The sequence below is a fragment of the Anopheles marshallii genome, chromosome 3 (genome assembly GCF_943734725.1).
Source record: "Anopheles marshallii chromosome 3, idAnoMarsDA_429_01, whole genome shotgun sequence".
Classification (NCBI taxonomy): Eukaryota; Metazoa; Arthropoda; class Insecta; order Diptera; family Culicidae; genus Anopheles; species Anopheles marshallii.
The window spans coordinates 7460671-7488247 of record NC_071327.1 but is presented as its reverse complement, the minus strand read 5'-3'; the positions used below and the strand labels follow the sequence as shown (position 1 = coordinate 7488247).

The following is a 27577-nucleotide window of genomic DNA, read 5'->3' as shown; positions in this document are numbered from 1 at the left end:
TGAAAGTAAACTTCATCGCTGTCCTTCGTTCAGTATATTTTAAATTGCTTTGAAACAAAACCCTAATCTAAAGTTAAAACTCCCGCTCTTATTCACAATGACCTATGGGGAGGGATGATCCGTTGGGTTCGTTTGAACAATCATTGAATTAGTGCTATGCTAATGCTATTCCACCTTCTTGGGAACTCCTTAAACCCTTTTGTGTGAGTTGTGATTCGATTCTTTTTTTTTTTTCTTGTTTTAAACATACATTCGAAACGGGGTGAGTTCGTTTACTGATGCTTGAAGTTCTGCGACAAGCGAAGATCATACGAGAGGGTGTATTGAAAATTTAGAAACGGATCCTAAAGCAAGAAGAAATTCGGTTCCGCTGGAAAAAAGGGATCAAAAACTTTTATAAATTCATAGTAAATGTTTTGCAGTGTTGGGTTTCGGTTTCACTCCATCCGGTGGAACTTCCACACCCTTGTTTTTCCCCCAATAGCGGCAATCCCTGTTACCCAATGGTGGTATGGCAATATGGGACGGAAAATCAATGTCATTATCATAAAACATAATTCAGCGTTGTACCACCCGCTGGCTTGTATACCAGGAAGCATCAGGGAAAATCAGCAACGGGTATCCAATCTTGCGATCACGCAATATTTGCGATTGTGCTTAAGATGTTCGACCAAGAAGGCGCAAGGACCATGTTTCCATTGTTCGCCTGTATGCGAAGAAATCATTTAATCCTCGGTTCATCCCCATGTCGAGCTGTGTTAGTCTCAGAAACAGTCGCACCACCTCGTTTATATGGCAACAAGCAATGGATTCGGTTCGCCCTCCAATATCCAACGTTGCTCCCGTTATTGTCTACCGATTCGGGAGCGTGATAATGTTTATTCCAATAATTCAAACTGACACGCAACAACTAGCCTCGGTGGTTTGCGAACAGGCGTCTATTTTCGGGGATACAAAACAGTTCGATGTCAGCAGAATAAATCTTCCGATTTCGACAAGCCAATTTGGGCCAATTTGCACTTGATCTTAAATTGTTAGGATTGTTTAATACACTCATACCACACCCGGTTTCGGAGGTGGGTTTGTTTGAACAGGACTCGAAAAGTAGTACCACCAGTGTGAAAATGGTAATTTGTATCGACAGCATAGCTTAGGGACTGTAAGGCGTTTGACGATTTAGTTAAGGGTGATCTTGTCTTTGTTGTGATATGGGTAAAGAGAGTTGTCTGAGTAAGCAAATCGATTACGAGCTAAGCAAATAATCAAATACCAGTGGACTATTACAATTATTATGTTTCTGCTATTGCTTTAGAATATTTCTATATTCACACCATTGAACCTAACTTTCAGTTTAAAGTAAGAAAATCCTCACACACCCATCACGGAGAAGATTAATTAGAAACTGTTGCTTCAAATAATGACTCAATGAAATATTCACCTCCAGCATCCACTTTAATCAAAGAGTCCAGTAAAATATATAAGCCCGTTCCTGAAACATAAACCACTCCCAAAACCCCAATATCCTTGAGATGTTTACGTTCACATCGTTTCGTAGGGTCGTTGTCGCAAGGATACACACCGACACAAAATTACAACACCCTTCTTTAACCGCCATCTTGAACGCTCGTGAAATGATGATAATTTATGAATTTTTCAACCTCCCTCCGCATGAGTTAATTTCTTAGCCGTGTTGTCTGGAATATGCTCTGTTCTGGGAACTGCTGTAAATAAGTTATTACGGTTTTATAAGATCTGCTACAATCCTATTACATAAATCGATCGATTTTACGAGCAATTTTATTTTTTCTCAGCTCTATGCTACGGTTAGAGAGATAGTTTGATTAGCCAAATGAGTACCTCTTCAATCAACTGTCAAATTTGAATTCGTGCTTCGTGATAATTACGAATTGAAATTGAAAATAAATCCCAACCGCCGATGCATTGTGATGTGCTTCAACCTTCAAATTAAATTCAAACTACAGAAGTAATGGTATAAGCTACCTTAAAAAAAAAACAGTTAATGCTCGAAATATTTCACCCATTGCTACCATTTCAATAAATAAACCACAAACACGAGCCAGAAACCACAAAATTTCCGTCCCAGCTATTCATCCCACCACTTGTTCCCGTCCCCGGAAGATTGCATTCTGTTGGTGTACTCACGCACAAGTTGTTTTTACTGTTGTTACTGTGGTAAACCTTCCACACAAATAGCGCGTACCGAACCGATCCTCAAATGCTGCAGGATAAATTCGTTAATTTGGAGCTTGCGCAAAATGCAGCGTAAAAGGGGATGCGTTTGCCAGCGATGTAGCACTGCTCCATTGCTTGAAGGTGTTGTAAATTGAGCGAAATTAAATTCAGACATGGTTTAATGAAATGCCGTTTACGCTTACTATCGCCGCAAGCATGGCACGATTTCATTAAAATATCGTTTCGACATGAGATTCGCATTGAGTTCAGTTGATTAATAATAATGCAATTGTTTTTAATTTTCTTTTAAAAGATTTTAGATTCATTTTTAGTAAAACAATTTTTTTTGCTACTTTTTGATTGGCAGATTTGATGAGATTTGATTTGATTCATCCATTTTTTTCTGCAAACCATTACCCATTTTTGTTTTATTTTGTGTACTCATATTTATTCAAACGCTGGAAATAAATTACCAAAATATAGCCTCAATGTCCGATACGACATCAAACAAATGTCATGCTTTGAGTGTTGTCCTGGAATACGAAATGAGAAGGCTGCGTTTAGTCCCATCAGGGGAGAACTGTGACACACATTTCGCCGTAACGCTTACTCAGGAGAGATTAAACTTGCAAATGAATTCCCGAAACTCATTACAATCAAATTCAAATGAGGTAAATACATCCCCTAAAATCCCTGCACCACCAAAATTTCGTCATTTCGCTTATGGGTATGCCGACGGTATAAAATTCCTAATCGAACCAATTACCCGCAGATACGAACGAAAAAAATGGGCATATTTTTTGCGCCTAATATTAGCCTAAATGTTGTGGGAAGCGTTTGTATTATTTTTCTTTTTGCTTCTTTCACTTAGCACACGATTAAAACGGACGCGAACAGGATCGATACTTTGATTGATGAGCTCAATTTCCATCCACAAAACTGTCTGTACGACGTGAAACTTGTCACACCGGTGCACACTGCCGGAATAGGGGAAAACTCAAACACACCGACCTAATTCGCCCGGTAGAGCCCTGCGCCTAAGGGGAGAAGAGACCTTCTTTGGTTATGTTTTACGCACCACCACAGCCCCATCATACGATGTCGGTTGGTATGGTAAAATGAAAGGCTGAAGGAAAACTTTATTCGGATGAAAAGTTGCTTCATGGTTATTTTTCCATAACCGAAAAATCGAACTTCATTAATGGTAGCTACGACTGGCAACATGGGAAAAAAACGAGGCGAAAAAATCCTTTTTCGGGAGCAGAAAACTGGAGTTGAATGTGTGGCTCGGGAAGGGAATGAAAGATCATTGCTGTTTGGGATTCGGTAAATGAAAAACTTTTCCTCATTCATAAACAACCTAACCCAGCGGTTCACCTTTTATGGATCACCGTGTGCGTGTGCTCGGTGAGGAATTATTATTGCCTTCGGGAAGGGAAATAAAAGGGCGCAGAACGGAGACTGTGCCAGGTACAGAGACATTCCGTGATAAGGAGCGCAGGTGTACGGGGTCGCTAACCGCCTGGTGTGGGATTTTACTCAACAATCCCCTTAGGATATTTTGATACTTTGAGCCGTCTGTCCATGAAAATGATTTTACTTGCCCCCGACTTGGGGAAAGAATAATATAGGGAACATTTTTACCAGGAAATTAAATTATTAATAGTATTATTTAAACTATTTTAAATGTACGTACTTACGTAGTAATTGAACTTATTTATACCATTTCTGAAATTACTTTTTCCGCTACAATAGTGTTGCATGTTGTGCTCAGAGGAGTCATTCATATGAATTATCAGTGACGAATAGCCTCTGCACCAATAAACATGCAAGTTTACGTAATGATTCCTTCTATATTACGCTAATAAAGAATTATTTATGTTATCCTTCACCAAAAAGTCATCCGAATGAAGAGTTCGGATCTGTAATAAGATTCGCGATCCTTTGAAAATTTGTGAACATCTAAAGATTTATTTTAATAAAGATTCATTCCACATCGAATATTCGATGAAATATTGTTGATTGTATCAATGAATAGATGAATCAACTCAAAATCTTGGAAGACAAATTCCTCTCTGCAAGTGTTATTGCATGAAGCAGAAGATATATGATAAAAATGCACAACCTTATGAATCTTTGGAAATGCATACATCGTTTGTGACTCGTGATTTGTGTTGAATCAGGTTCAACATACAATTGTTTGTTCGTTTTGGCCAAATAGCTCTCCAACGCACTCCCATTGTTCACTCGCAACCCGATAACTCGGCTCACTTCAGCTCCATCAGCTGGCTGATTACGATTGGCATGATTATGGTACTCCGTTATTATAAGTACACACATCTACAGCATCCAGCACACGAAAAAAAAAACACCGAACCCATCATACACCCTCACGAATACATACCGGTTTACGACCATATTTTCCATCCATTTCTCCTGTAAGGGTTTCCTTCCTGCAAGGAAACTTGTTCGCTTTCGAAGCCGAACTTCTCGCACCACTATGTTCACCCCATCGCCCGCCCATTTTCCTTCCTTTCTACTCCATACACTTCCATTTGACTTTTCTTATCCCTGCGATGGGTTAGCATTAGGTTCCGTTTTCTGCGCACACACAATCACTTATCCGCTGAATCTCCCTGGCTGTGGCTTTTACGCGTAGGCTTTCGACAAGCAACGAAAAGCCACCGAATATTCGGCGGAAACCGAGCGCCAACCCCTTGGTGAACACCGTTCTGCGCTCGTGGAGCAGAATAATGCATGGTGCTCCTGTGTCCTTCGCCTTGGTAAATATTTCTTCCATTTTCCATCGCGTTACGGCGTTACGTGGGCGAAGATTTACTGGCGTTCGCTTTTGAATTGGGGCTCTTGGCTTTTTCTCTCGTTTTGCGTTTTTTTTTGTTGCTTCGAACCGCGGAAAATAATACAATCGCCTACACATTCTTTCGGCTTACCTGGATGGTACATCCTCTTAAAACGCAACAGAAATCTGGTAAGGAACCGCTCGTGCCTAAATTATCGATTAATAATCTCGTGCGGGTGTGCTGAGCTTTAATTTCTGCTGAATTCTTTAACGTCCCACCAACGGGAGTTTTCCATCGCTTTTCCGTGGTATTACTTGGTCTTTGTTATGTAAAAAAGCTCTCCTTCCGTGGTACCAGCTCAGTGGCACGATTTCAAATAAATGCAAAAAACGAGCTGCAAAAGTGCAAATATCATTCCAATGAAAATATTCCATTCTATCCACTCATTGACGCTTTCCATTTCGGATCGTTCTTGTTTGTTTACTGGCTTCATCCGAATGGAATGCAATTGCAATTGATTTTCATTTTCATATTTTCCCCCTGGCGCCACAAAGAAATGCAATCATCCCATTCGGAAGCACACGATCGGGGGGGTTGTTGTTAAACCACGAAGCTCAACTCAAACCTGCATCGACCCACAGGGGTAAAACGTGGTGCTTCCGCCAAACATTTCAATCCATTTAAACAATCATCCAGCAGCAACCCGGTCGTTGCTCGTGGTCTGTATTTTTTTTTTTCGTGTGATTGTACACCACTTTACACTGTGCTCACCGTTACTTGATGATCGAGCGGGGGTTTCGTCCCATTTTACTTGACTTCTTTCGGTCAAAACTGTCCATTTAGTTGCACATTAATTCACTTAACACTTACAGTGGTCTTCTCGGTCATTTTTCCTCTTTCTACCGTGTCATCTGAAAGTCAGTAGAATTTCCTCCACCGTTATACTGTGCTGTTGCTAAATACTTTGTCTTTTTTTGTCGGATTTTTTCCTGTAAACATTTTCACAACTAGCGCGCTCATGTCAGCCGTACCTTGAGCGGTTTTTACTTTAGCGCAATACGCCAATTTTGCTATCCTGCTTACTTCCAACGCTCCAGTTTGCAGCATGTATGCTGTTTTCGTAAGAGTTACACACCCCCGCTCCACATTATCCGCCCCATGCCATGTTGCTTTTTGTTCCCTGACACTGCGAGGAAAATATCATTTCCACTTGGCTGAAGTTCCATTGTTATCTTCGCCTGTGAGTCGCGGATCGGGGTTTTTTTTATTTTATTTTTTGCATTCCCTTCCTCTGTGTTTGTTCCCTTTGACCGGATACGCGAACGTCACGATGATGATGCTGTGTTTTGCCAAACCCCCTGGAAAAATTCTATTTTTCGTACGGTTCAAAGACTATCGCGAAACACCGCAAGAACAACAAAAAATTGCCAACTAAATCCCGCTCTTCAGCACATGTTAAAGCACCGGAATCTGGGAAGGTGAACTAACCAACTGGGTTTGAGTGTGGGGAAAAAAAAACAATGGAAGCGCAAAAGCGTGAAAGGAAAAATAAAGCATCGGGAAAATGGTGGCAAAATACGGAAAAATACGTCCTTTTTGACAGCATCCTTCCTACGCTTTCGCCCAGTACCCCATCGACTTCCATCAAACCGTGGCCGCTTATGGTTATTGTGCTTCCTCTCAGCCTCTATTTGTATAACTCCACACCGTCCGAGGACTCCATTTCGGACATATAACCATCCGGTTATGGTCAACAGGGCGTCTAAATCGATTGATGGAGACGGTTTTTGTTTCCCTTCTTTACTAGCCACTTTACGCCATTATGGCATCCTAATGGAGCAACTAACTAGCCGGACCTGGCACAACAAAACAGGCTGCAACACTTGCGTACCGGAGCCGGTAGTTCTTCTATTTTCCCTTCCGCTTCCGACAATCGAACGTAATCAACGTACCGGGGATATTTCGTCGAGGATTAGGTGATAATGGCAGAACGCATACGAAACGCCATTTTCGCGCTTAATGAAAATGAATGATTATTTTCATAAGTTTATGAACCATCTTAAAGTGAAAATAAGCTTTTTCCAATCGCTTTGGAAGGTATTCTTTTAATTCATTCGATTTTTTCCGGATTATTGAGCAAAAATTGTGTTTTTTAACACGTTACCAATTTCTTTTTCTTTCTTATCATCTTTAAAAGGATGGCAATTTATTTTTATGGGAAATTTAAAATTAATATAGTTTACAGTTTATTTAAACAGCTAAGAAAATCTCTTGGTCTTTAAATTTAAAGACACTTTTAAAGACAAAATCTCGTTTACATTTCAAAAGGCGTGGTTTTTTCATTTTCGAACCTTTGAAAGATTTTTTACAGTGCTAAGCAAAGGTCTTCCTACCTTCTAAACTTGAGTACGATTGGTTTCGCATGTGTGGGATTTTTGGGACTGATTTTTTTCTTATTTCAATGGCTACTCTTGCAATGAAAACGTACCGGTAGGCTGTTGAGAAAAAACACCTACAATCTTATTCGTTCCATTTTGCCTCATTGAACGGAATTTCACATTTTCACTCAATGTATTTTTGTATGAAAATCCCAAAAACCCAAAATGTCCAAATTGAGCTCGTTTCACAGTGTAAATATTGGACGGAGTTCCCGTATCCTTCTGCTACTGCGCTGTATCTGTTCTGTTGTTATCCATTGAACCATACAAAAAGTTGAATGGAATGGAAGGCACTTTTCAATTTTCAGAATTTTCCCATTTCTTCGTACATCCAATCGTACACCGGCTGAAGCGTTTAAATGAACGAAATGAAGAGAAATAAGAGAATTAAGACGCTATCTAGAAGGACAATTGAATGAATGGATTTAAAATAAAAGGACATTTCCACGAACTCTCTTTGGAAAGCTGCTACTACAAAACATACAAAACCCATCCCTACAGTGCGCTTGGGGAACGCAGGTTTCATTCTTGGGAAGCGGGCTTAAAGAAGTCGTAAAATGATTTCTGATGACATTACTTTGTCTCTATCAACCACACCCATCCATCAAGCGGATGTCCTTAAAGTGCCGGAAATGATATACACATTTTCTCGCAGGACAGACTCCTGTTCAGGAAATCAAAGCAAGGCGAAGGCGAATTATTGCAACCGCATCGGACACATAGCTACAAAGGTATAAGATGTTTTGAAGGAGCCAACATACCGAAACCCCGGAAGGGCTTTCTTGTCCCAAAAAAACATACCACACAGTGTTGACGATGGAGCGTCCTCCAAATTTTTTTTCGCGTGTTCAAACGGTTCTATGGAAGACAAAATTGAAAGGAAACGAAGAAATGTTAAATTGATTTACTTGTTTTCATTTCTTTCCGGTTTCAAAGTGTAGAGGCCATTTTCAACAGTTCATATATACTTACTTGTTGTTACTTACTGTCAAAACTTCTGTAAAAAAATGGTTCAAGAATAATTCTTCAAAATGATTCTTACATGGAATTGTCCTCATAAATCCCTTATAAACTTGCCAATTGATTTGTGTTATCCTTGAAGTTCCAATAGTTCCAAGTTAGTCTCAGATGCATATGAACAACAGCATCCAATAACAAAATAGAAATCGCTCGGACGTAATGAAATGTAGACAAGAAGTAATTATTTGAAGATTTTATCTGATACAAACACATCGTAATTGCTTGCAAGACGTTTTAATGATCAACAGATCAGACATCCCAAAGAACTTGTATTCTTTTAAAAATGGAATGAAACTGTTCTTAATGTACACAAAACTATGCAACTTTAAAGGCTTTAACGTTAAGACTTTTTTGACTAAGATAAAGTTCAATATCTAATACCAAATGGAGTCGTTCAATAATGCCGGAAGAAGCTTGTTTGTAGCACTTGTCTTTAAGTGCATCAGTATTTTGTTCCTATCAGACTCATCACGCTAGCAAACATTAATTTTCTTCCGTCCTCTTCAGAGTGTCGTTTGTGCCCTTATCTAGGCAACGTGATCACCTATCACCAACATAGCACCCGGCACCGCGGCAGCCTGACTCGGTAACCCATCGTCCGGTGTTTTGCTTTTCATCAGCTTCGTAAGATCCCGTACGATCAGTTCCGTCCGAGGGAAGGTTCGCGAGTGGAGCGTTTTCTGCACATTTCTTCCAGTGAATACTTTCTTCGGGGCATGTTGTTGTTGCTCTTTTCAATCAACCCAATCCCAGGCCGACAGTTTATCCGATTAAACAAACGACATGAGATCGCCCTAGTGGAAGCTACGATTTGACTTTACGATTTAAATGGAACTGTATCCAATGATACACTGTCTGCACTTTGTTTAATCTATGATTTCAAACTAGCAGCATGCTACGAGTACACTCTTTCGTTGAACGAGAGAAAACAAAACACGTAAAAAAAGAGATCACCTATCTCAGTAACCGTACAAGGAGACGTCCAGCATCGAGATTACTCTTTATAAGGTTTGCGGGGTGCATGAAAAAGGTTTAAAAATCATTCAGAAAAAAAACTAACAAGATCTGCACTGACACAACATGTTGGTGGAGTCTGTTGATGTTGCTGCTCAGCACAGAAGAATGAAAAGAGATCATTTTGTTTTTGCATCAAGATAAGCAGGTTAGCTAGCTACTGGCATCTTACATTACTCTCCAGGGATGGAGCGTAAATCCTTTTTGTTGTTGTTGTGCTACCGTTCTTGATATTTCCCAAGCCAACAGTTAAGATTAACGATTACAGCTAAGTAGTTTTTGAACGGTTCAAGGCAGCGTGTTTCCAACGGCTCATTTCATAGCATTTGTATTATTCGCAAATTATCATAATTAATTTCATTATCATTTAAACCTCTTGTTAATGATAATAATAAATTTAAAATAATTAAGTTGGGGCTGCAAAGGGAAATGAGACACAGGACGAGACGAAATTGTAGTAATAGCTCTGTTTAGCAGTTACAATCATCAACATTCATTGCGATAGTTTCGAACCATCTCTGTCAATTACCATTATTGACACAATTTCACTGTAAATACGTAACATTCATAACCACACACACGCACTCTTGTTGACTTCGGCGGAAAAAAAGCAAACATGTTTTACCCCCGCTTTTCTTTGGTCGTGAAAAATCAGTTCGAATTAATGGAAATGCAGCCACACGCATCGATTACCCCGAAACCATCAACGCGGAACCGGGCGAAAGCAATCAACTTTATTCAACGGGAGCCTGCACGGTTGACAATTTGATGTAAAAATATACACACAGCCGCGTGGCCTCCCCCTTCTGCGCCTCGCAATCCCAGCTGGGAAAATTGGGAAAATAGAATTGCGTTATCTTCCTCACATACGTAACCGAAATGTGGTTCAATTGCTGTGTTCGTTCGGTTCACACATGTGAGGTATGGAAATTCAGTGTGTACAGTTTTTGGATGTACAACAGGCAAGGAAGAAAGGAACCAGGAGGTAGGAGTGAAGTCACAGAAAAATCGTATAAAACGATACTGGCTCGTCTGTCATCTTCTCGGCAGTGCTGAGATTCCACGGATACAGGGCAACCTTCAGCTAAAAATGCCACAAAATTCGAATTTGCTCAGACAGCTTCAAGTGATAGAGCAAATTGTTACAAAATGTGAATCTTGCTTCTTACTTTGCACATTGATTGACAGTTTCGTCAACGGGTTTTGTTACTCCGTATTTCTTCGCAAATGACTATGCAAAGTGTAGAAGCTTTTGTTTATTGTAAAACATGATAAGAGGAAGATGTTACTAATATTGCCATTAATAATAATAGATCTACTAAGCTACTAATCAAATGAGTTCCTCCTTCTCCATGCTCATTTTCCTGATTGTAAAATGCCTACTGAATGTCCAACATCATTTACCATTAACAATTTATTCTTATATCTTATTTTTTCAGGAAAGATTATATAAAGTCTGCAAAAGTAGTCGAGGGACACTTTTCGCGACGTTAATTCCTGATTCAAGCAGAACTGGCTGGTGTTAGCGATGGCGAAGGCAGAATCGATACATAATGGAATAAAAACAGAGTAAGTAGTCAATTGATTTGTTGTTTCGAAGATAGCATTGTTATTTCTTCGTTGCTGTAATGTATCATAAATCTTTTTTATTTTAAACACAATGCTGTTTGAAAATACTAGTAATTGCAGTCTGGCAATAACTTAGAAGAAAACACATTTCCTACGACACTGAAACGTACAACATAACCCATTTTCTCGACAACCCATTCAGACGTGCTCCACGTCAATGCACTAATGTTCTACTCAACAACTTTCTAAGCACTTAAGCACCAACCACCATCCTGTCGTCCGGTGGAGCACAGTTAAAGTTTTACGTGTATTCCCAGCACTACCTACAACCCGAATCAATTTATCATCCCGTGTCGAAACCGGTGTCGTTTATCTACCTCTCGTGTTCGGTTTCGATGCGATTGAGGATGCATTTCACACGGTCAACCAAACACCCAGGACACGAAACATGCACCACCGAAGGTACTGCCAGTACAACAATCAGTTTTTGGGATCCAGTTTGAACCCGAACAAAGGGAACCGAATGGGCAATAGATCCCAACAGAGCCTTTAGATGGACACATACCATTTCTCTAATGGGATGATGCAGTTTTGAGGGAGATGCCTCCGTCTGGGATTGCAGTTCGGAAGGGAATATCGCATCCTCCTGGTGCATTGTTGTTGTGTTTGTGTGGTGTGGTGAATAAAAACTGCCGAATGCTATATCTCGAGCGAAAGCTGTTTTTCTTGCTCTTTTCCCACTTGAAGGACACGGAAAAACTTTCCAAAGCAATGACACTCCCATTAAAGTTAGACATCAATTTACCGTTCGATTGCATGGAAAGCTATCATCGGCAAGTTCGACGCCCGCGTTTTGCTCGAAATGGAGCCACAATGCCCACCATTTTGTGCTGTTGTTGGCTTCGAGTGAAGAACGAAATTGTCTGATCCCCAACAAAACCCACTGTTTGGCAAAATCCGTTCCAACCAGCCGTCGCATTTTGTTTGGGTCAGTTTCGTGTGTGAAAGAAATTAGCCGACGTTATCATTAGGGAGTTTCAGCAGAGCTGCCAAAACCGGCAGGGATATGGGCGACGAAAAGGGAGAGGAATGGAATTACTATGTTTTGCCACTTTTGGCAATTTTCTCGCCACCGTCTGGTTGCAATTGCATCTGCTATTGTACGGGAACGATAAAAGGGATATTGCTCTAGCCAAAAAAAAAAAAATAAATGCTTTCCCTAGGGATATCCAACGTCGTAAGCACGTAGCATAATCAATAAGTCTGAGTTTTGATTTTACCAGACGTTAAGATAGCTTTTTTTTTAAGTGCCACAGTTTTACTTATAACAATTTTAAGCCATTATACATCGTCTACAGCAGAACAACTTGCCACAGAAAAAAACATACCCACAAACCACCCATTAAAAGGAGTTCTCCTTGTGTGCTGTTCCATCACTGATCGGTTGGTGGTAAGGTTTTTACCCCTAATATAACCGCTAAGGGACGGACACATATTCAGCACATGATCGGTTTTATAATTGATGGTTTTTGTTACAGAGCATGAATTAGATATCTTTTCTGTTTTTTCCTGAGTGTCCATGATCCCGAGACCGAACACGTGCTAAAGGGTCCTGGATGTGTCACTACCAGGGGTGGCTAAGTTTTGTTTTTCCAACCATTTCAGCCCATTCGAACGTGAGTTGCTGCTACGGTTAGCGTTTGCATGTGCTGACGATAACTGTCTCTAATGACCGTTGTCACGGTGCCTAATCTGAGTGTTTCGGTGTGTCACCTATCGGAAGAAGAATTGGGTTCGATTTGTAGGAACAGTGGGCTCAATTAGGGTGTGGACAATAAAATGTAAGAAAATAAGAGACCTTTACTTAATTTGTTTTTTGTTACGAATTCGATTCGATTGACAATATTCCATAAGCTTTTAAATGTAAACAATATTTTGCTGGATTATATTTGTTTTGAAATTATATGATTTTTGCAATCATGGGATAAACATAAAAAATACGATTTTACAAAATAGAATTCACTTTCTTGTTCATCGTTTGATTTTTTAAATCTTTAAATCTTTTCATATCCACCAGTGAATGTATTCACTTATCTTCTTTCTGTACATATCTTTTCTAAAATTTTGTAGTAAAGCGGCTAGTTTGTTCGATGTCATTATAGTCATTATTAACGCTGCTTGGGCTAACCTGGGGGTGGCCTGGTGGTGTATTAATAGGGGAGCCGGTTTCCACACGACAGTACCGGCCCAAATTCCCATCCGGATCTAAATAATGCTTGACGTTGTGTAATTGTTTATTTTATTTTTTTGAATTCGACTACTAAAAAAGAATGTTTAAAACATTAAATATTACTTAGACCTTCCATACTTCCTTTGTCATTATTGGCGTTGAGATTGATTTTTGCCTTATTTTTGTTACATGTTGTATTAATTCATTTTGCAACCACTGATATTTGCAATACACTCCAGCAGGAAGGAGAAAGGAACCAAACCATAAATCAGACTTCCCCCTTACATGAAGTGGTTGCTACTGTGTCAGACGCCAACGAGGCGCCCTTTGATCATTGCGTTGAAACGAATGTCCAAAACCACCGCCAGCATCATTCACTCACTCACTCCCCATCGCGATACGAAATATTGCAATGAGCTTCGCATTACGTACATGGAATTGTTACGAACAAGTTACACTTCATATCGGACTGGGAAAAACAGGCTGGGTAGGGAAATTCGTACCGATTCTAGCAAAAAAAGGGAGACAATTTCATTGGCACGATTTGTCGCCGTAATACCCGCGCATGTACTTGTGCCGTGTGTAAAATGTCATAATGTACAAGGGTAGGAGCGTAGATATCGGGGCACACGGGGGGTTCGGGGTTAACATGGGTAAGAGGTTTCCCTCGATTTTTCTCCACTTCTCTAGCGGGTGTCATTGGTCGTTATGATGTTGCAGATTCTATGTTGCGTTGCAGTTAAGAGGCTGCCAGATGCTTGACGGCTCTCGAGCACGTGACGGTTGAATCGCTCTGCGCTCCCCTTACACATTTCTGTGTGCGAATTCGTAATTGTGGATGTGTGGAACAATTCGTGCCGCAATGCGTGTAACCATGCCGTTAGGAAAATTGGTGTCCAGAGGCAGCCAATCATGTGTAATTTATGGTACTTAGGCTAGACCTTAATGCTGTGTTGTTTTCCCGACAGCTATCAGGTTCAGCTTCGTCTATGAGAATGTTGCTTAAAAAATCTTTATAAATATCTGTATTTTTTATTTAAATATCTTCTTTTTTCGGTGAACTTGAAACGAAATAATTTTTTCAAACAATTCGTTATCCTAAAACAAACATTCAACTGTGTAAGCCATGAACGGTTTACACGGAAAGTGATTTCAGTTTACCGCCAGACTCAGTGCTGCTCCATCTCTTCGGTTGCACATTTTCAATTTCAACACTTCCACAACCGCCCGTAGGCGGGACTAGATTCCGTACGACTACTGCATCAATATTCATTATTATGTGTGTGAATTTCATTCAGGCTTACAGGGCTTTTTCCCTCCAGGGCTCCAGTTGCTCCTGTAGCACACGGGCAGATACATGGCATCCAGTCAGCTTTCACCCCTGGCTACGATAAGGGGACGAGCCGCTTCTAGTGGGGGGGGGGAGGTCGTCTCCTCAGCCGGAAGCACTGATAAAGAATGCAAATTGATTTACTCACACATTCGCCCGCCCGACTCATGGCCAGACAAAAGGATACACATACATCAGCCAGGGTGAACAGTTTCCTGCAATTTCCTGTCCGAACGGTGATGGTACACTCTGACCGCCTGCGTACGGCATTGGGCATGTTTCCGAACCCGGAGAAAAGGTGCCAAATCTGTCTGCGGTTGCATGCGGATAGAGAACCCTTGAAACGGGTTGAAACGCGCGGCAAGTGGGTGAGGTTTGTTGAATTTGAATGCAGATGAACCACATCCGAAAACATGCTGAAGCATATCATTTTCCATCCATCAAACAAAGTAGGAAGACCGTCGAAGAATGAAAGGTTGCGTTGATGCAAAAGAGCCACCGTGCCGGGTTGTTTGGGTGCGTGTGTGTCGGGTACGTAAATGCGTTTATGCGTCCAGGGAGCCGTAGCCATACAAAAATGCCCACTTGATCATTTACCCAACCGTGTGTGACGATGGATTTTGGTCAAGGATCTAAATTTTCCCCCCATGTGTGCGTGTGTAAGGGGTTTTTTGTGTTATCATTTTATTCCTTTTATCTGCTTTATATTCCTTTTTTTAAGCAGTTTTTTTTTTTGATTCGCCATCCACCATTTCCTTAGGTTCCTTTGTATACCGCCTGCACAGAAGTGGAGCTTTGTCGAACCTTTTGAACGGATGGAAATTTGTTTTTCCCGTTCCTTCAGCGCCACTCGACCGAACGGCACGTGAAAAATAAGGATGCCGCGTGGGAAAGGGCAAGGGAAGAAGAGGGGAAGGGTAAACAAGGAACCGGGAACCCAACTTTGCTGGTGCTCATTTCCGGTTCGACCGCCGGTGCCATCACCCGGAAAAACAAAAGCGCGCGGTTGGAAAAATCCCAACCGGGAGAGGGCCTTCGGAAAAGTTTGTTTAGCATTTCTCGCTTTTCCTTTTACTTGGTGTTTTGCAACGTTACGGTTATGGTTTGATTTTGTGTGTGTGTGCGTCTTTTTTTTATTCATTCTATCCTTGCCGCGTGGAAAGAAAACGATGGTAAAGGGGCGTTATTTTTTCCGCGTTCTGTTTATCTCGTTCCATCCGTCCGTGCAAAGTGAACCGTGTCGATCGCTCTTCAAACAATATGAAATGATTTACGACGGACGGAAGCTGCCATCGTTGTTGGTGCAGTAGAAGGGGAACATAAAGCATAAAAGTTTCTGTTTTTAAACAGATTCAATAAAAAAGATGACCAGGGGATGTGGTTAAACAGGGAAGAGTAGGATGAATTTTGGAAGGCCCTTTGACTAATCTAAGTAATGTTTGTTGGTTTGCAGAACAACCGGGAGAGTTTTCGAGGAGGGAACAGTAAACATGCTTTTTACAAGGCGAAAGCTCTATAGGATTTCCATAAAAAAGGGATAATTCACACGCTCACATGGATAGTACGACACAATCCATTAAAATCATTCTGGTTTTAACTCATCCTTCCAAATAGCCAGAATGTACCAAACGTGAGAAAAGCGCTTGAACTCAATGCATTTGCTTGTGTAAATGGTACCCATTGAAGCATTTTTTGCTGCTCGGCAGAATGCATAACTGCGCTGCCATTTAAGGTTGTAGTTTTCATTAATGAAGCATAAAACCAATCTAAAAATCCAAGCCATTGGAGCACTTTTTGGATTATTTACATCATTTTTAAGTTGAAAATTTTCCAAACGACTGCAATATCATACTGCGCAAGTAGAATTTTCTTTTGAACCGACAACAACAACCTCAAGAGGCCTGATCCTGTCTTTTCTGACTTTCTTTGGCTTTTATTTATCCGTAACTGGATAATAAGTCCTGCGTTGGTCCGGATGGGATTTGGAACCGATTTTGTCGTGTGAAAACTGGCGCCGCTACCAAATGCCACCACCTTTCCAACGAAACAGCCCACATTTTTAAAGCTTCTGTATTCGTGTTACACCTACCAAAACAAAATGCTTACGCACCACAATATAATTATGCTGCCCTGCAACCCACCCACTGTGGGTGGTTGGGACTGGGCAGAGGGTCTCCCCATCGCAACGAACACGCGAGAAGGATTAAATTCAATTTGTCACCTGCCGAATCGCACCTGCCCGGAGCTTTTCGCATTGAGTTAGCTCTTCTTGCAACGTTTTTTTTTTTGTTTATCTGTGTTTGTACCAGATAGAGAGTGTTTTCACCCCCCAGCAAATATCTAAAGCACAGCGAAAAATAACAAACGGTTCGTGCAAGCCTCTGTACCGTTCCGGTCTCACTACACCGCAAACGGTCTCAAAAACGCTATCAGTTAATTAATCAGCTTAAAAAAGCTGTTCGCACCCCTTTACCCTAATTGAAACCCATAAAATGTTTGTAAAAACCTTAGTGTGCTTTCTGGCCACATGCATACACACAGCGCAGCAGGTTAGCTTGTCCACACGAAGAACTGCCTTATCGCACGGATCCGGCTCGAAAAAAGCCATGTACCTTCTGTGAGGTTTGATACGCAAAGTCAGGAAAGCTACCGAATTTGTGAGCGTGAGAGAAGGAGAGATTTCCTAACTGATAAAACATAATTTTAATTCAATAAAACAAAACGGCTATGATAAAATGTATGTACACCGAACACCGACAAACTGGTCTCACTTTACCAGTTCTGTTTGTTTATTGTTCTTTGCACTTCCATAGTGCGGAAGCATTAAATCATGACCGGGAAGAATGTTACCAACCTTCAGCCACCAGACATTTTACCTATGTTAGTGAAATTCTTTATTTTTCTTTCTAAAAAAACCACAGACTTTATTTGAGAACGTAAAAGTTTTACCAACCATTTTGTTTCCCTTCCATTTGAAATCCCATTTTGGTAAGACTCTTTCGCGGCAGCAGCATTTGCATAAATTCCTTGCATTAATGACCATCAGCTCAGCGTCGGTTCGCTTGGCGTACCGACGGCGGTGGGTATGGCTACTTTAGCATTAACCCCAGTCCTCCATGATCGCTTTCCATGGATCACGCCGGGACCACCCCAGGTAAGGAAAATCCCAGTTCGACGTGTCGTATTATTTCAAAGTCGAATGAATTAAATTATTTTGCCGACCTCGGACTGTTGGGGGTGGGTCGATGGCCGTGAGAATTTAGTGTACGCAAGACGACGTGAGCGAGCGAGCGAACGAGCGAGTATACTTTCAGGCGCAAAAACAAACGAACCACGGTAAAAAAAAAGTTGCTATAAAAATCTCACCAGAAAACTTTGTGCGTCCCGGCGGTATCGTTTGGGTGTTCCATCATGCCGCTACATGGCCATAGCCACGACCTCTAAATGTAGTGTGCGTGTGTGTGCACGCTTGGGAAAATCCGGTACTGTGATCCAACCCGGGCGTCTGGCTCATTATCGTGCCCGTTTGCGTGCCTTGCATGGAGCTTTTGCGATAATCCTAGAAGCGTTCGTTCGCTTCCTTAAAGGATCCGGTACCTACACCCATACAGCTATGCAGCCGCATAATGTGAGCTACGTTTCAATTCGTTTTGTTGCAACGGCCAGACGGTTTTTGCGCTCGGCAAAACTTTACCGAGTGGGTTGGATGGCCGAAAAAGTGTCTGCATAATTTCCATACCGAATACCGTTCGTGATCGTCGAAAAACGTTTCGTCACGTCGTCAGCTTTCGTGACAGACACAACCACGAGCCAAAGGGATGCGGGCTGAAGACCATTAAGACGAGCTGTGTTTTTAGTTTCGAATTCCGCACACGTTTGCGCCACGCCGGAAGTGGAATGGAAACTTCATTTTAATGTCTCTCTGAATGGTACACTAGCGCGGACAAAACTGTCTATTTTAGGTTTTGTTTTCCACTCGACAATTTTTCCCTTTCAAACGTGTGAATCACGAACTAGCGTAGTCATCAGCATCATCAGCATCATTATCATGTGACCATGAAAAACGAAGCATACCGGCAGTTAATATACGATTGTGTGGTGCATGTGTGCGTGAAGTTGTCCTGAGTGAGCTGTGCAGCAAGTACCTGGGCGGAAAACAATGCGGAAACATTTATTTGCTCTCCGGCAAGCACATTTTATCTCACAACAGAACTTGCCGAGACGTCCTCGCATGCAATGCGATAATGATGTTGCAAGCATTGAAGAGAACGTGAGAGATATTGAGCATGTGCCCTTCTTTCAACGGAGACGAGATTGTACGGGATGCTGCGATAAGAAAATTCCGAGCAACTTCATAGAACACACTCTCCGAGAACTCTTCAGGCAAACTTATGAATGAAGCTTCGATCAAACTCCCTCGCCTCGGCAGAGCCCTGTCCCAGCTGTCCCTCTTTATTCACGGTTCACGTACATCCGTGAACTCTGGTACTCGTGTTTTGTTGAGGATATTCACCCGCAGGGTTTGGTTTTCCTTTCCTTTCGGTTTTGCGTTAGTCTTTGTGAAGTCTTGCTTCAACCACTGCGTGTCCCATTATCTGCTACCATTCTTAGCTCAAAGAACGTTCCACGCGCACACATTTGACCGTCGATCTATAAACATTTCCCTTTCTGGTTTTGGGAGGAAAAGAATTTTCTTCACCCATCCCCCCTTTCCACGAGTCGGTGGAGCAAGAGCATGCGCAACGTTTGTGACAACACAGGTCATACCGCAGAACAGGAGCAAGAAGCATTCACAAGCCAAGGCTCCCTGTCTCTTCCAACTGTGCGCCTTTTCCTAGATGCTGTTAACGAATTCAGCCTGTATGCGTATGCCGTTGAGACACGGATCGTTTTGCATTTCTTGGCGTTTCCCAGGTTGCAAGAAATCCTCATTTTCAATGACCATAACAATAAACTACAGACTACAAGCAACATGCTGTGCAAAACAAAAAGAACTACGTATGCTGGTTAGGACGATAACATCCGGTTTGCTTGTATCTCTTGGAATGTTCCTTAAGCGATGCTCAGTACGAAGAATTTCCATTCGGGCAATTTCACTCGAATGTTATGACTTTCGAGCAAATACCATACCACTTGGAACAACATCGTCAGGAAAAGGAATATCATTATATTTAAGATAATGATCACCTTTACTGTTTGTTGCGTAAGAAACACACCGGTTCAGTCAATCATGCCATTCCTTCCTTTGGGGTCTGACTTTACCTTAATGGGATTCTCACATAAATCAGATCCATTTATACGGATGCTTGCAATTTGATTATAGATATGTATTGAATTTGATACTTCATGCGATCTAAAGTAAGTATTTCCAATTGATGTTCCTTCATGATGGTAAAATTAGTTATATTTAATCTCTTTTTTGCTGTCCAATCAATGGTTTGTTCAACGCTTCAATTCTTGCAGCACATCGTGTTACCTTATACGCAACTTACTGGGTAAATGTTCACCGATTCGTTTGCGTGTTTGATTTATTGCATCGCGATGTGGGTGACAGATATTTCCAGCAGATAAATCTCTTGGCACGCTCCTGTGCTATCATTTCCATTCGAGTGATTTTTCAATGAAATTTGTATCGTATCGTGCCGTCAGATAAATGACAATATTTTTCACACGCTCGCTATTATCACGCTTAATGCGTGGATTGGTTTGCACCCAATAAAGGGATATAAGGATGAACGGTTACTCAACGGCAGAAGTGTGTTATAAGTTTGGGAAATGATTTTTTTTATATATTTTTGGAATAAATCATTTAATCTTTGTCCTATTTTATAGGACATTTTATATTCCGATCAACTTTATTAGATGTCTAAAGACATTAATTAATTCCATATTATCAATTTTTGATTGCCGTGTTCCTCAGCCTGATGTAAACTACAGAACGTCTTTAATATATCTCGTTTAATTTGCGCAAGAAAAAATATTTGATTTCTCATTAAATTATAATCGATTCCGTTTATGCAGCCGCTTTGCTTAAGATACTGTCAATAACATCCTGACAATCAAACGTGATAACTCAATATAATTGATGAAACAATCAACACACTTGATCAAACGTCCCAGGGCAAAATGTAATCTTCTGCCAATCGCTTCGCATGGCAAACAGCAATAAACTAACACCTTTTCGGTTGGTTGCTCCCCAAAACATGTCAACGTGGATAGATCCGATTACGCACCACTGAGGGCGAAAAAAAAAACATCCATTCCATTCTCGACAAGCAAACCCTTACAGCTTCACAGTAGAGCAGGTTCAGTTCCGAGATGCATTTTACCATGTCTTACAAATGTCAAATAAATAACAATTCCAGGATTCCCTTACGATATTGACACCCGGAAGCGCTGATTCAGTGGGTGGAAGCAAGCAAAAAAGAAACAGACAGAAACAAATTCGTCTTTGAGCTCCATTGACTTCGAGACGGTAATGCGTGTTGCAAAGAAAGAAAACAGGCACCTCATTCTGTATTTCTTCTTCTGCCGAGCTGGTTCCAGCAGCAATAGGAAACTATCCACCAGTAAATCCCCTGGAACGTTCCGTACCGGCGCTCGTCAACCTAAGCTCAATGAAAATAGAAACCCAATAAACAAACAAGCTTTGCGATTGGGTGACTTTGTAAACGATTCGACACTCGGAGCCTGACCGAAAGTCGTAAGGGAATACGAATCCCCCCTCCGGGGGTGAGTTCAACTAGATGGAAAACCGAGCCCATACTCTCTATTCATCTTTGTGTGCCGATATCCTCGGTCAAAAGAACGGCAACCAGAACGAAATGGGAACGTTCGGTTTCGCTAAAGACTTTCATTTCTTGTGGCTACACGGTCGGGAGCGTTCTGCATGCGGAAATATAACACTCGAGAGCAATTGGAGCAAAAAGGTCGAATAATGTCGAACACATCAACAAACAGTGCTGTGTTTAAACTCAGTCACCGTAAAGCATCGTTGGCTTTTGTTCTGCTGCTCCATCCTCAAACGTCTCAGTTTTTTTGGGGAAAGGAAAGTGGTGCAATATTGTGCAACAAATCAAATAATCCTTTTCACGTTTATCCACGCAGTCCCAAGCGGCCGATTCTCAGTGGGTTTATTCGTCTAATAACACTCAGCTCGTTTACTGGCACTTTTGCACTGGATCGAGTTTGCTTCCACAGGCAACACTTTACTTCGAACCGCTTAAAGCTCATCAGTTTTAGAATGGATCTAAATCCTTTGCTCTCCTGTTCCTGATGTAAAAAGACACGGACCAGGAGCGTTTTGGCCAAACTTTCCAAACCCATTTCCGCCCGCTTCCACCGATCGACATGATTTGGAATTTGTTAAACATTATCTTATCATTCCGGTGAGTAGACAAATCCTGTCCTAATTAACTTCAGCTTAGCGCGTCTCCCACTCTCTGCCGTACGACAGATTTATTCGGAAAGGGAAATCATTTTTCTGTTCTTCCTACATTGCGCTCCTCGCCGCCACGTTATCGCTTTAGACTCATGTACCCGGGATCGTATTATTTTAATTACGTTTGTATTACACACGGCAGCTGCCTCAAACCTGCCGGATAAACTGAACTTTCTCAACCGAAGTGCTGTGCCGTTACAGTTGCTCACTTAACCTACAATTAACGCTATCTGCACGCGCTCGGAGCACACTTGTCTCCCGGCATCGTCAAGAAACACTTGTGCGAATTCATAAAGTTGTGATATTTAATTATTCCCCGTAGAAGTGTCTGCCCTTGCTCCTGCGTAAGAAAACTCGTGTCCCACCGACGAGCTTTTCGAAAAGCTTGTAACGCTTGTAAAAATACACCCATACAGACGGTACCATTCTACCGGAGCAATATCCTTTCAGTTCGCAACTGTGGCTGTATAATCGGCTCAGCAAATCGTTCGCAAAGCTACGAACGCTTGCTCCACCGGTTCCGATCTCGTCAAGGCTCCCTGGCTCTTCCTCCGATCCGATCTGAACGGTGTTATTAGCAACACCTTAGCAAGAAATTAACGAACTCGAAACGAACCATTCAGTAGGCTAGTTTATGTCTGGTTCTACATTTTAGCTGACTATTGATGATGATGATTTGAGGATTTTTTTCTTTTTGCAGTTTTTGTGTTGCTTCGATACATTTTTTTTTATACGATTTAATTGATAAATTGTTACTTATGAACATCAATTTGCACTCCTTTGTTTGTCTATTGAGATTTGTATCAACCTACCAGTCTTAAAGTTTAGGGAAAATAATATCATCCCAAAACGGAAGATTTCTTGAAACTTGCCATACTTTGGACGCCCAACGGTCTATTGGAGTGAGGTTGTAAAAACAGTGTCAGTGTTTAATTTACATAAAACATGATGATATTAAATTCTTACTCTCTTTGCAAGTAACGAACAAAAGAAAAAAAAAACACACATACGCTCTCATCATCCCTCGGGTGCTTAAGATGCTGTATAGCTACGGTTAAAGACAAGTCGCAAGAATGAACACACTTGCCTAGCCGTTTCATATTTGCCTACGTTCGCCTTCGGCCACCCGCATCCCTAGCTAGGATCATAAATGAAGAGTAAGGAAAGTTTTTCTCCCACCCCAAACCACAACACACTGGCAGGTGGTACCGACCGGTGGAAAATACATGCCGGTGGATACAAGCACCCCCGGTAAGGTAAAGTGGATGGAAAGTTTTCCCGCCTGGAAAAGTGCCACTGCCGTACCGGTGCCGGATGTGACAGCTCAAGTATTAATTTATGCTCGTCCGCGTTGGCACTTCCTTCAGCGCAGCTTGTTGAAATTCTTTCCAGAAGATGATATAAAATGAAGTTTTCATCGCCGTTACATCGCTGCTGGGTCGCCTGTATGCAACCATGCAGTGCTTAATTATATCGTTTCGTGCGACACGTGACTGGAGATGACTTATCATAACAACATTTTGCAGACTTATGTAACGTTTCTCCTATAAAATATCATGTATGTGAGGATAGACGATTCATGTGTAAGAGATGAAAAATATTGAAACCTTAAAATAATTCTTGTATTTTTCTTCATAAAATGGCTCTATGATGTAAGGATGTACTTGAAGTTGAGTTTTTATCTTCAAATGATTGAGCTTTTCTAGCGGTATCGTGACATTTCATAATAATGTCTTTTATTTGACATTCGCCATCCATCAAACATCTGGCCGAAAGAGACCACGGGGGCCCGTAAGGAATAGTTCATCATTTGCATCATCACCGTTCGTACTTTGTTACTATCTTCAGGATGGAAGCACCATTTGCAAGAGACAAACATTTCACACTCGAAAGCTCTCCAAGTCAATCAGACGTCGGTGATAATTTTTCCCCAATTCTTTGTTTTGTTTGCCAGAGCTTCCTTTCTGTGCTTTACAGTTCGGTCCAGCCGCTCTGTAGACCATCTTACACAAGCTGTCCTCATAATCCTCCCAGCCAAAGTGACAAGCCGTGGGCAGTTTTCCGTCGATCCGGTATTGTTTTCGCAGCGTTCGATCCAAGATTTACTCCCGGACCTGGTTGGCGATCTCTGTTTTACGCTTCATCGCCCATCCCGGGACGTACATTTATCATAATTCCAATTCGCTGCAAGTGCCCTTGAACAAAAGAGCCTTTCGGGTGGAACTTTTGCCCGGAGTGGACTTTCTTAATGCGAGAATTTCAGACAAAGAAATAATCAGAAATCATTCGTTCACTACTCGCTGGTGGCAATGTTCACTTCCCGGTGGAGACGTGTAGCAGAAGTTCCTGGCAGGCAGGTGACAGCTATCGGCAGTGGGGAAAATGTACCAGCTCGTTCGTGCAAACTTTTCGGCACCGAAACATAATTGAAATATTCTCCTCAACTTGCACGGAAGCGTTTCTGTTTGTTATCAACGCTTGAACAGGCACTATGATGCTGCTGAATTGCTTGTACGCCGGTGACGTGTCTGTTGTTTTGTTTTCCGGGCGGATAAAAACTTCAGCTTCCGTTTCACGTTATCCAGCGGAAGAAATCGCTGCATCACTTCACTAGTGAAGCATTCTTCTAGTAAGGGGTTGCATAAGAACGAACATCTTCATCCCGTGGAGTTGCTGTTGCCGCAAATCTTCTCTTTCGAGTTAATCGAAAATTAAGAAGATGGAATAACTTACTTATTGTTCTGTGAAGGTGATCTCGTCCCCGATTTCCGCGATTTCCTGATACCGCTTATGAGACTGAGACGTTTTCCCGAATGAAATGTGATAACTCAATGCAACCGCCTTTGTTCCATGTAAATATTCATCGTAAAAATAAAGACAATTAATTTTTACCACATTTGTATCGGTTGCTCTTTACCGAGTATTGTGGTTGGGTGACGCACTCTTATCCACTTCAGTGGCAATGTAGTGGACGTAATCGTTAAACCGTTTATCGTTGCACATAAATCGATGATAGCGGGAAGCAAACCGGCACAAAACATCGAGTTAAGATTAAACCATGAACGAAAAAAGCAATAACATAACGAAGATATTACAACTTGGCATCACACTACATGGCACGCCGAGCGTTGCGCCTTCGTCAAATGACATTAGTGACATTCTGAGAGGAAATAAATATGATCATGAAAAGACCAACAGTGCGAGATCAATTGGATGACATGCCATAGAGGTCCTGTTTTTTCGCCGTATTATATCCACATAGTCCTTCGCCGCCGACAGGACAGTGTAGGAATTTCATTTTCTTTATGAGCAGTCAGTTATGTTTTATGGTAGAACTCTGACAATTTATGTTTTTCGCATCGAGAACTTATGAATATGTGTTGCTGTTCGATGTTCTTTTTATCTGCCGTAATGGCTAAGGATCGACAGCAATTTTGTTTTGTTTTATCATCATAAATAAATAGTAATGGTAATTATATAAAATAGCTCCGCTTATCTTCCTGCATTGAGAATCGGACAGTATCGCTTCGATTAAAAGAGTACATTATTTGATTACTTATAAGACAACTCTCTAAATGAAGTGTTTAGACACCGTGGACTTACCTTAAGACGTCACAAATTTTCAAAATTGTTGTTGAAATTTGAAATGAAGTGAATTTAGTTATATTGTTATTTTTACCTATTTGTTTCAATTTTATAGTACTCTAATTAATTTTGTAAAATAGTGTTTCTAGGAATATACAGCAGATATCTTCGCAGATAATATTTTCGTAATTGCTCTTCCTTGTTCTTAATTATTTCCTTCAAAAGGTAAACAATTTGCTTCTTCATTCGAGCATCAGACAACTACCATTGTGGAAGAAATTCAAATAAAGCCCTTAATTAATGCTTCTGCATCCTGTCAATCGGCTGTCATCGAACCGGTTGCTACTACGATCGATAAACGAATGCATTCTTGACAGCAATGTTTAGCGGCACTTGACTTAATCAGTTTCTCAGTCATCTCCCACCCGAGTGGGCGCTAGTTTCCGATTCCGAAGGTGTTGCTGGACTAGTAATGGAAATTTAAATTTTTAATATTCATCAACTTTCAATGGAGAAGGGTGGCAAAGGGCTTGAAGTGCCATGATGAAGTGGGTTTAACGGTGCAATACTGATTTACCCGCTGGAAGGAACCGTTCGATTGGAAATAAATCAGAGCTTCACCGACAGGCTTATGTCAATGCTCGTTTGCGTCGATAGTGGTAGGTTGGCCATGCAATCCGAAGGGAGCTGTAAAATGATGGTTAGGTGCAGTGGCTTTACATTTCAACCCGATGATATCATCGAACGTACCGACACTCGGAAGCACACAATAGTGCGATGTTGTACACTCGATTAAAGGTGTGGTGTATTTGCATCAATGCAATCGTTAGTATTGTCGCTCAAACAGCACGCCACACGTAAGTGATATTGCGTTTCAGTTCCCATTCGGCACGGTGGGGACGTTTAAAGCAGAGAAAAGATTCATTTAAAATCCCTTTTCCTTTTGCCTCCAATTCTAACTGCGCCAGTAATATAACACCAATTTGCGAGACGTGTGATTTCAACACAATAACTACCCTGACTACATCTGACTGTTTGCTTTCTTCAACTGGCAAGCAAACTGCTCTTTGACACACAGATGATGTGCTTCGATGCATGGCTTCAATTGCCTATCATATTGCAAAATTGCCCTTGTGTCTGCTATTTCATGGAGACGGATCGAAGAAATCCCACAACTCTTTTGTGCGATAGCACGATGGGATTATGTTTTTTATTTGATTGGTAAAAATAATAATAGAAATTAATTGCTATTAAACCATTAAGAATTTTCAATAAATTTTCTACTTGAAAAGGTGTTGATTTTTATGGGTTCCTCCTAATTTTATCGGTATAACGACCGGGACGTATATCTTGATGTTGATGGGTTCCTCCTAACCCAACGTTAAAAGCGTTGTCCAGAGTTTTGCCCACAGGAGAGTAACTGGATCTGAATGTGCCCTAGTTTAGATCAATCATACCAGATAAACGTGCGACCCTGACCTTGCGAAGATGAGTCGATCTCCCACAGTTTGCTTACAATGTCCGCATCAATCAAACGCACACCAGCATGAAGTGCATCATCAAATGGATCCAACTGCACTCAAGCAGTACTCTAGCACGTGACACGGCCACTCTAGATGTGGTTCCCATCCCAGACGAAACCATCTTTTCTGATGATAGGGTTCGAATTTCTTCTACTGAAATAGTTGATTTCCCAAAGTACTACGCACCTAAATGCTAGACTGTTGAGATCGTATCGTACCTCGCCGATCTATCCTTTCGCGTCCCGGGAAACGAATTCGCAAAGCTCAACCATCGCTGAACCATTTCAAAAACCCATTAATTTAATCCCCACTCCTTGCAACGCGGGCTGGTCGCGAATTTCCGCACTGCCCAAAACACGCTAATTGGCGTAAATAATGGACTCAAGCCGTTCGAGGCTTCCGGCATGTACGGTGGCACAACCTCTCGTGTACT

At 41.4% G+C, this 27577-nt stretch overlaps 1 protein-coding gene across 1 annotated transcript in view; it reads left to right on the top strand.

The window, feature by feature from the left end:
• The window catches only part of LOC128716353 (mucin-5AC), a 142962-nt gene that overhangs the window by 46231 nt on the left and 69154 nt on the right, over positions 1-27577 (top strand). The window contains exon 2 of the mRNA XM_053811272.1: positions 10977-11035. Coding sequence (XP_053667247.1) covers positions 10977-11035 — 59 coding nt within the window. The remainder of the gene's footprint in view (positions 1-10976; positions 11036-27577) is intronic.